Genomic DNA, 10,790 nt, shown 5'->3' on the forward strand with positions numbered 1-10,790 from the left:
GGCAGTTGGAAGGATCAAAATGAAGCTGGTGGGGGGGGGGTGTTTAGGGGAGTTTCTGGGAATTGGTACATGGGATTCTCAAGCAAATATGACGCAGCTACACCTTTAGCAGCTGAACTATACGCAATCAGGGAAGGTTTGACGATGGCAGTGGATTATGATATCCAAAACTTGGAGCTGGAAACTGACGCAGCCATTTTAATTAAGCTTCTGAAAAATTTGGATGACACTTATCATCATGAATTATCCCCAGTGATCAATGATGTTGCTTGTCTCATGAGCAGATTCATATCAATAGAGTTTTGTTACATCCCACGCAGCACAAACAAAGTGGCTCACTGTCTTGCACAATATGCTTTTGCTATGGCAGTTGGGCACAAGATGTTTCTCAATCCACCACCATTTGCCCGAGTTTCTTATGAGGGAGATCTTGAAGGTTTGAAGGCAATTCCAGATTTAAATACGGTGGCAGCAGAGGGGGATCAAAGTGCACAAGGTGTTGGGGAGTTGGGTGCAGGAACAGGTTCAGCAAGCACATCACAAACGGTTACTACACAAATTCTCTTTGGCACGATATCAACAACAGTTACAACTAGTGTTACGACTTTGAAGAATTCAGATGCGGGAGGCAAAGGCAAACAGGTGGTGCATGAGGATCTTCAGCAGAAAGAATAGGAGGAAGAGATCGTTGGCCATCCCCAAGCTTAAATGTCTAGAAATTGGAGTCTAGTATGTTGGCCAAGAGTGTTTTGCATCAACTTTTTGATGAATCATAGGACCAAGTGTTTATGTCTTTTGAGGGTAGATTTAGAACTTCAAATCCCAGGGGGAATGCCCTTTTGTTCAAACTGGTTTATAAGCAAGTAATATAATTTCTTTCTTTTGCGTTAAAAAAAAGTCTTAATGGTATATATCCATTTACATATTACCTTACACTGCCCAATTTACACATTGTCATAGATTCATAGTGTATTGCAAATTGAAATTTCATTGCAATTACATAATCAGATGTTCATAAAGTTTGGATCTTTGGAATTGGATTTCCGAAAACAGACCCCACAAATCTACCCAAAAGGAAAATTGTAGTATGCTGAAGACAAATTCAACAAATGCAAATTCCACAATAATGGGAGTTTCTCTCTCCTCCCTAAACTCATCCGAATCCACTCCATCCTTCTCAATCATTGAAGATTATGAGGAAGAACACCAATCCAATCATGGCAATCAACTCAACCCCAAATCACCCGAAACCTAGCTCTCCTCCCTTTAATCTTCCTAATCTACTTCGAGGTCGCCGGTGGGCCCTACGGCGAAGAGCCCGCCGTGAGATCAGCGGGCCCACTCTAGCCATCTTGGGTTTCCTTATCTTCCCATTCATATGGAGCATCCCAGAGGCGTTAGTCACGGCGGAGCTCGCCACCACTTTTCCCGGCAAAGGTGGATTTGTGATCTGCTCTCATAAAGCTTTTTGGCCCTTTTGGGGTTCTCAATTGGGGTTCTGGAAATTCCTAAGTGGTGTCATCAATCTAGCTTCTTACCCTGTTCTTTGCATTGACTATCTGAAATTGGTAATTCCTGCTCTATCTTCTGGGTTTCCTCATTACTTGGCAATTTTAATGTCAACTTTTGTGCTATCATTTGTTAATTATACTGGGTTGACTAGTGTTGGGTATACTGCAATAGCTTTAGGGGTGGCTTCACTTTGTCCATTCATTGTGATGTCTTTGATTTCAATCCCTAATATTGATCCAGCAAGATGGATGAGTTTAGGTGAGAAAGGTGTGAAAAGGGATTGGAGTTTGTTCTTCAATACATTGTTTTGGAACTTGAATTTCTGGGATAATACAAGTACTTTAGCAGGGGAAGTTGAAAATCCTCAAAAGACTTTTCCAAAAGCTCTGTTTTCAGCTGGGATTCTCACTTGTTTGGGTTATTTGGTTCCCCTTTTGGCTGCTACTGGTTCAATTCCTCTTAATCAAGAGAAATGGGTTGATGGGTATTTTGCTGATGCTGCTGAAATCATTGCTGGGAAATGGCTCAAGATTTGGATGGAGATTGGTGCTGTTTTATCAGTAATAGGTCTGTTTGAAGCTCAATTGAGCAGCTGTGCTTACCAGTTTCTTGGAATGGCTGATCTCGGGATTGTTCCGAGGTCTTTTGGGGCTCGGTCGAAACGGTTCAATACTCCTTGGGTTGGGATTCTAGTTTCCATGATCATAGCACTTGCTATTTCATACCTCAACTTCACTGACATAATCTCATCTGTCAACTTCCTGTATAGTTTGGGGATGTTGCTAAGTTCGCCTCGTTTCTCCGGTTGAGGCGAAAGATGCCAGCTGTCAAGAGGCCGTACCGAGTTCCTATGGAGATGATGGGGTTGGTGATCATGTGCTTCATACCATCAGTGTTTCTTGTTTATGTCATGGTAGTTGCTAATAGAACTGTGTTTTTTGTGAGTGCATTGTTGACTCTACTTGGGATTTTGTGGTATTTTCTTATGAAATTCTGTAAATCAAGAGGTTGGTGTTCATTTTGTACTGAACAGATCACTGAGGAAGAACATCATCTTGTTACAAAGCAAGATGTGGTTGATTAGGAATACATACTTGGAACACTACATGAGTCATGGTTGTAACTCACGATTGCAATAGGTTGCACACAAATTGTAGCCTTTGTGGGTGTTGTTAAGGATTACTTCATTTATTTTGCATCAATACATTCATGAATTAAGAACCAAACAAAGTTTAAGAGCCTGTTTTGCTCTGAAGATATTATAGAGGCTAATACGCCGTTGCTACACTAGAATTATACAGCACTCATACTCTGAAGTAAAGCTGATCAAAATTCGGGCCGGCCCAAACTTTAACACAAAACTCATGCCCATGTACATAGATTTGGTGCGGGCTTTTTGTGCCAAAACGGGTCCCCGGCCGGGTTCAGGCTTTGGTTTAAAAAAGTGAATTTGAGGTCGCACAAACCCATACTTTTTCGGGCTGGGCCGTGCCACGGGTCAGGCTATAGATAATCAGGTCTACTCTGAAGTAAAGACTGGTAATGCAAAGTTTAAAATATAGACATCCAAATAGTTGATAAATCCATAGATATGCAACAATCTAACTTCTTAACAAGACTTAGAAATCGAGTTCAGGTTTTGGGAACAATACCTAAACAGGCTTAGCAAATATCCATCACTCAATACATTGTCTGAGAACAATTTTACAGCTTGAAAAGTCAGATAATCTGCACCAAAAGTTGGAAAGCCTACTCAGTTCTCTTCATCAACAGGAACAATCTCTGGTCCAGCTGAAAATTCTTACTGACACTCTTGTCCACCCTCATCATCATCAAGAGTCCACCAAATGAAACAAATATCTCTCTGTAAAGCAAATAAACAAAACCACAATGTTAAGATAAAAACATTTGTTGTTTATGTCTTCATATCTTCATATGAGGGTACAGTGTATTATATTCTGCAAAGTGAATTAAAGAAGATACAAATAAAAGATGGGAAAACTAACCCCTTCTCTTGTCCTTCATAATCAATATCAGTAATGCGATAAGTCCTTCCATGCATGACATATTCGTATCTGTCTGCAAGTGTCTCCCGCGAGGTCTGAAAAAAATACACAAGTTATTGCTAAATTTCAAGTATAATACTCTGTAATGGAGGAAATGTGGAAGAGTTGAGTTTATCAAATCATAAAAGAACGAGGCTGCAAACAGAAGAACAAGGGGAAAAAGACAAGTGACTTCTCCTAATAATTCTTTTTTTTGTTCTGGGACATGGCAACATTAATGAGGTTATTGAGGAAGTTACGGAAACTGAAGAGAGTGCGGATGAGCAGACTGCTGGAGATATTCCATCTATTACTAAATGATCATTTCTACTTGGAATATTAGGGGGCTAAATGAACCCCCAAAAGTAGTAGAAGTAAAGAAATATCTTAGGGAAAATAAGGTATCTGTTATGGCTATTCTGGAAACAAGAGTCAGAGATGCTAATGTTCAGAAAGTTCAAAAAAAGTTCGGCATCTATTGGAAGTGGGTTTGTAACTTATAGTTGTTCTGCAAAAGGAAGAATTTGGTTAGGGTGGAAGCACCAGGATGTTGATTCAAATGTCTTGGCTGAGCATGAACAATTTATTCATTGTTCTATTGTCACAAAGCACGGTGGTTTTTCTTGTCATTTTACTGCAGTTTATGGCCTACACACTGTGGATACTAGACGGCCTTTATTGGTTTGGGACCAGAAGGTTGGCTTCTTGGTTACTGAATAGTTCATGGATTGTTGCTGGAGACTTCAATGCTGTTATGTATGCAACTGATAGAATAAATGGTAATTATGTTTCAAATGCTGAGCCCAGAGATCTTTTGTCCGTGGTGGAGGATTTGGAGTTAAATGAAATTCGAAGTACTGGTTATTACTATTCCTAGTATAATAAAGGATTAGGCAATATTGTGGCTAATTACCTCAATCCTTGCATTTCTGATCACTCTCCTTTGTTGATTTGTGTTCCCGAGGATAAAGGGGGTGGGAGACCCTTTAGAATTCTCAATTATCTTGCTAGCCATTCTTCTTTTGAGGAAATAATGACTGATTGTTGGAATCAGACTGTTGTTGGGGTGCCTTTGGCTAGGGTGTGGCCTAAGCTCAAGCTGCATAGATAAGAATTCTCTTTCGTTGCTGGAAAGATTGATAATATCAGATTTGAGCTAGACGGAATGAACTTCAAAATGATAATGCTACTGCTCTTCATGTGAAGGAGAGGGAATTGTGTTTGGATCTTAAGAAATGGCTACATGTCGAAGAACAGGCTTTACAACAGAAATCTAGGATACAGTGGCTCGCCCTAGGTGATTCTAACCATCACTTTCTCTACTCCGCAATAAAAGAGAGGTTTACCAGGAATAAAATTCATATGTGGCACGATGAGCAGGAGAATACTATTACTGATTAAGCTATCCAGGCTGAAATTTCTATAAGAGTTTGCTAGGCTCTGCTGCAACCTTTCTCACGGGGATAGATCTCCCTGTCATCAGAAGAGGTAATACTTTGTCTCTTGCTGCTAAGGAATTGTTATGTCAACCTGTTACTTATGATGAAATTGAGCAAGCTCTCTTTGATATCGATTTACAAAGGCTCCTGGCCTTGATGGTTTTAATGCTTTTTTCTTTAAAAAAGCCTGGCATATTATTAAGGTTGATGTGTTTATGCAGCTGTTTTAGATTTCTTCTCTTCTTGTCAAATGATGAAAGCTATTAATGTTACTTCAGTTACTTTAACCCCTAAAGTAGCGAGTCCAGTTTTGGTTAGTCAATATAGACCTATAGCTTGTTGTTCCCTCCTGTATAAGATCATTTCCAAGGTATTGACTACTAGATTACAGAAAGTAGTTAGTGATGTGGTGAATGATTTTCAATCAGGATTTATTCCTGGAAGACATATTGCGAATGCGGACAATATCATAGTTGCTACTGAACTAATCAAAGGGTATACAAGGGCTAATATGTCTCCTAGATGTATATTAAAGGTAGATTTGAGGAAGGCGTATGACTCAATTGAGTGGAGTTTCTTGGACGCAGTTGTACAGGAACTTGGTTTCCCGAGTAAATTCAGGAAGTGGATTATGGCTTGTATTAGCAGTGTGTCATACTCTATTCTTATAAATGGTAAACCTACTCCTCCTTTCCAAGCTAGAAAAAGTTTAAGACAAGGAGATCCTTTATCCTCTTTTCTTTTCGCCGTTGGTATGAAATACTTGAGAAGATGTATGGATAGGTTAAAGGATGTTCCCAAGTTTCATTTTCATCCTAGATGTAAGAAGATAAATTTGATTCATCTTATGTTTGCGGATGATCTCCTTATGCTTTCTAGAGGGGAAACTTCTTATGTTCAGCATTTATTTGCTGATTTTTCTGTGTTTTCTCTTGCTTCTGGATTGCAACTTTGCAAGCAAACATGGAGAAAAATGAAGTTTACTTTTGCGGTGTTGTTGCTATTGTTCAGAGTAATTTGCTGGAAGTGTTGGGAATTTCTTAAGGTAACTTGCCTTTTAAGTACCTTGGTGTTCCCCTTTCAAGTTGTAAGCTGACTGCAGGCCAATGCAAGCCCCTTGTTGATAAGTTTAGAAGTCGAGTTCAGTCTTGGGTGATAGTTCTGTTTAGTCTCCAAACTTATTGGAGTCAAATTCTCCTACTCCCTAAGAAGATTATAAGAAAGATTGAAAGGGTATGTAGGATCTATTTGTGGACTGGAGATGCAAGCTTCTCTAGGAAAGCACCTGTTGCATGGGATTTTGTTTGTATGCCTTCACTGCCGGTGGCTTGAATGTCAAAGGTTTTCATAAGTGGAACAAGGCTGCACTTTCCAGAGTTATGTGGGCTCTTGCTAATAAGAAAGGTAAGTTGTGGGTTATTAAGTGGATCCATATTTATTATGTGAAAGGAAGAAACGCGATCAATGGACATTCCTAATTCTGCTTCTTGGTTGTAGAAGAAAATTTGGGGAACAAGGGCTTCGTGCAATCAAGCAGGTGGATGGTCTTCTTTGACTGACCATCGACGTTTTGTTATCAAGTTCTCAGTGGAACTCATGCTAAGGTGCATTAGAGTAGGTTAATTTGCAAGTTGCAACAACAAAGCAAGTCCTAAGAGTGTCTTTATTCTTTGGCTTGCCCTTCATAACAGATTGCCTACAAAAGATGGAATTAGCAAATGGGGGATGAATTATGATATGCGGTGTTTTTTGTTGTGGTTCTGACTTGGAAAAAATTCAACATTTATTTATTGCTTGCTCTTATACTGCTACTGTTTGGAAGCAGATTATAAGATTGATGCAATGCTCAAAGAATGCTAGTAATTTTGATATTAAGGTTGCTGCAGCTTTGCGGATGAGGAAGAAATGCACTGTTCGTAGTAAAATCTATAACATCATGTTTACTGAAATTGTTTATAATCTTTGGATTCAGAGGAATGATAGAGTTTTTGGTGCTGGTCAGAAGAATACAGAGCAACTTTGCAAGGAAATAATCTTCAAGGTTGCTGTTAGGTGCTCAGATAGTAAAAGGAACTTACTCCTGATGTAATTTTTTTTTTTTTGCTGGTGGTGTTTTTTGGGGGTCTTGTTTTGCTTCTGATTTGAGCTGGTGTGCTCTTTATGTTTTGGGGGTCAGGCTTCTAGCCTTTGTATTATGATTCTTTTCTCTTTGGTTATAAAATTATTTTATTTGCCAAAAAAAAAAATCATAAATGAACGGAAGGATGTTTCCTAAATCTCTGCCCCAGTCAATGATTACTGCAGAGATAATAAGTTCCCAGACCACGGCTAAAAAATGTACTATATTTTAAAAAGAATAGGGTAATTTCAAGCTAATAACTACAGTCCAAATCAAAAACATCAACCACAAGAACCAGAGTCCAAAGCCAGTACCACTGCAAGTCATACCAATCAGCTTTTGTTACCTAAGGCCCTGAGTCTAAATCTGAATAATAATCTCTAAGAGGAAGAGGAAACTTAGGATTAGGAATACCCATATCGACATCATAAAAACACAATATCAACTAAATGAGCTTTCTCAGCTGCAAGCACACGCAATTAAACACATTACCACTTTTCACAAGATACGCATCACATCATATCCACCTATGATTCAAAATTTAGGCAGGTAAATGATCCTTTTTCCAATTTCCAAGGACATAAAAACTAGAAAGGGTTCAACCATATTTGTCAAAACAGTTTCCAGAGTGCAAACTCTGAAGCCAATTCCAAAGTTCTTAGTGACTAACTACAACATATTCAGGCCTAATGTTTGACCACTCTTCTATAACTGTGATTCAAACTTCCTCCAACCAAAAGTCTGTCTTCTTCAGTAATACACATACACTAATTGCAATGAAGATATGTATTGGTGAAAATTAAAACATATGAGAAAGCATGAGGTAAGAATTAGAAAAATGTAAACAAATAGTAATGCCTAACCTGGTTATAGAACCCCGAGTCAGCACCTCCATCAAGATCGAGAGTGGTTGCTAGCCCAATGGTGTACCTTTTGTCTTTGTTAATACGATAGACATCTATATTGACATCGAGCAATATGAAGGCATCAAACTTGTCACTCTGTGCTTCAATTCGAGAAACTGCACGCAACAAAACGGAGCTATAAGCAACCAAAAGTCTAATTCTTCCCCACCAAACAAAGGTTTACCTTCAATTTAATAGAAACAAACCCAGAAATGCATGCATTGTACAAAATGAGCATGATAACAAAACCACAATCCCCACCCAATTGAATTCCAAATGAAAAGCTTTAATAACTCACATTTCCATGGTTTCAAAAATTAGAGGTAACTAAACAGGATACAAGGCATAAGCTTTTGAAGTTGCTTGCAAGTTTTTAATGACTTTCACTCCCAAAAGACGTGAGCTTTCTTTCTATAACATAAAATCACTGGAAATTCGAACAAAAATAGCACTAATATGATTTTCAATTGAAGAATTTTGCAAATTTAGCAGAATACCTTTGTCGAACTTCTTGCCATCAGGATCAATCCTGGTAATATTGAAGATATCCTCAAACAGAAGAGGCGCCATCAATCAAACCTGGAACAAAATAACCCAATTCATAATAATATCAATTTTAAAAATCGTAGAATTTCTCTCGCATATATACAACAGTAAATCAATCAAAGAACTTTCTAGGGTTCTAAGAAACCCCAAATTGTGGACTAATCAGTAAAATAACGAGATAGAAAGGGGGAATCGATAGAGATACCTGGCTTAGTTGATGGAGGTTTATAGGGTTTAAGACTTTAAGGAGGTTTTTCAAGGTTGCGTTTTATGTTTTCCTGTGGCTTGTCCTTTTCTTATTACATCCGATTTTACTTGTTTTACTTTTATTTTCTTTCCTTTCCTTTTTCCTTTTCTTTATCTACAAGCTTTATAAAGCGTATTACACAAATTAAGCAATATAATCAATTAGTTAAACACTGAAACTAATTAGTTAAGCAACAAAATTAATTAGTTAATCACTGGAACTAATTAGTTAACAAATGGAACTAATTAGTTAAAAAATCAAAGTGGTTGTAACACCCTAACACTTAAGCCTATTTTAAAGACACTAATACGATTATTAACTTACTAAATTATTAAAAATTTCGACATCACTTCCCCTAAATATGGACAACCTAAAATATCATTTAGGTAATTACGTCAAACCTTCTTTAACCTATTTCAATTACACCAATCCAAAATATCAAGTTTCCCCAAGTCAACATCAGGGTGTTACTGCTACACCTACTTATTAAGTAGATGCAAAGCTAAATACTATTTATATTACATAACTACGGGAGTTTACTTTACTTTTAAACAACTACTCCCTCTGTATTTATTTAAGGGATACACTTGCCTTTTCCGGCCGTATTTATTTAAGAGATACACTTGCCATTTTTAGTAACTTATCAACCTCACCATCTAATTAAATAATCTATCTACACCCCATCCCCATCCCCATTCCCCCAAAATGCAGGGTCCCCACTTGTTTTACTTATTAAAATATCTATCCAACCCCACATGTTTTATTACTTTACTTCATTCAATTCTTTTTCTTAATACCCGTGCCCGACCAAGTGTATCTCTTAAATAAATACGGAGGGAGTATTTAAGTTCTCCACAAAAGTAATCTATAACTAAGATTTCAACTTTACTTAGTAGCAGAAACTTAAGTGAACTTATGACGTCCTCACTCCAACGTGCACCCCAAAATCAATCATCATTACTTGCATCCTCTGCTCACCATAATTCAATGGATCGTCGCAGGTTCAATCCCAAAGGGAGAACAATAAAACAAACAAAAACAAAAACAAAGAAAAGTCAACAAAGCTGGTAACCACCACTCCACCTAGTGAAATGAGTATAAAGATCATATAAGTATAAATAAATATATAAGCATACAAATAAGTTATTCAAATATTCACACTAAGCCTTTAACTAAAGATTCTTTTAACATTTTCAAGATAGTGAGCTTATGTTCTAACACTAGACCCGGGAGCCCCTGACAGTCTACTACGATATACCCGGGAGCCCCTGACAGTATATCAAATCTTCGTTGGCCAGCTATTTCAATAACCTCTAGTGTGCACACCCCCCAACTCTAGCTTTTACGTGACTCGGGATGTTAGGTTATGATACATATGACAATTCATAAATCATGCGGAAACAACCATTAAGCCAGGAATACATATTATTTACACATAATCATATAGCATAATTTAGATGCATACTCTTTGTTGCGTGCCTTCCCTAGCTGCGCCCGAACCGAACAAGAACAATTCTTTAGGACTCCAAGTGTCGTCCCTCCGTAGATAGTCCACAGCACGTCCGGATCCGCCTTAAGATTGACCAACTAGAATCGCCCCTAAGGTACTATAAATTTTCGGCACTTTTGAGCAAGATGTGTGACTGAATTTTTCTCTCAAAAACTCACTTTGAATACTTGAATAACTCGTTATAAATTGTGAACCCAGGCCACATATTTATAGGGGTATGGAAAGAGAATTGGAATCCTATTAGGATACGAATTAATTAAATTAGAATTATAATAAAACTCTTATTTAATTAATTTATCAAATAGAATTAGGAATTTAATCATTAAACGAATTCTGCACGTTTTAGGTTTTGTATGCGAACACAAACACTTACGCGAGCATGACCCGCAAGCGTGCAGGCCATGCCCGCGCACAGCCCACACGGCCGCACGGCCCACGCGAGCTACAAGCCCACGCGAGCTGCAGCA

General features: G+C 38.1%; 1 protein-coding gene and 1 pseudogene across 1 annotated transcript; one reads left to right on the forward strand and one right to left on the reverse strand.

The window, feature by feature from the left end:
• Positions 1 to 831: 831 nt before the first annotated feature.
• Positions 832 to 2,752, forward strand: LOC110799484 (probable polyamine transporter At3g13620; annotated as a pseudogene).
• A 300-nt stretch (positions 2,753 to 3,052) lies between these two features.
• LOC110799489 (DNA-directed RNA polymerases II, IV and V subunit 8B) lies at positions 3,053 to 8,900 on the reverse strand. The gene is made up of 5 exons (XM_022004757.2): positions 8,772 to 8,900; positions 8,518 to 8,599; positions 7,979 to 8,136; positions 3,519 to 3,613; positions 3,053 to 3,376 (listed from the first exon to the last, which is right to left on the reverse strand). The coding sequence occupies exons 2-5, from the start codon at positions 8,588 to 8,590 to the stop codon at positions 3,262 to 3,264; spliced, it is 441 nt and encodes a 146-aa protein (XP_021860449.1). The 5' UTR covers positions 8,591 to 8,599; positions 8,772 to 8,900; the 3' UTR covers positions 3,053 to 3,261.
• Positions 8,901 to 10,790: the final 1,890 nt, after the last annotated feature.

This window comes from Spinacia oleracea, chromosome 2 (assembly GCF_020520425.1).
Source record: "Spinacia oleracea cultivar Varoflay chromosome 2, BTI_SOV_V1, whole genome shotgun sequence".
In the NCBI taxonomy this organism is placed as follows: Eukaryota; Viridiplantae; Streptophyta; class Magnoliopsida; order Caryophyllales; family Amaranthaceae; genus Spinacia; species Spinacia oleracea.

Bases quoted from the DNA above. Each gene is read 5' to 3' on its own strand.
- LOC110799489 (XM_022004757.2), bottom strand. From the start codon at position 8,590: ATGGCGCCTCTTCTGTTTGAGGATATCTTCAATATTACCAGGATTGAT. The intron at 8,137-8,517 runs GTATTCTGCTAA...TGTTGCGTGCAG, and splicing joins TGGCAAGAAGTTCGACAAAG to TTTCTCGAATTGAAGCACAG. The intron at 3,377-3,518 runs GTTAGTTTTCCC...TTTGCTTTACAG, and splicing joins TATGAAGGACAAGAGAAGGG to AGAGATATTTGTTTCATTTG.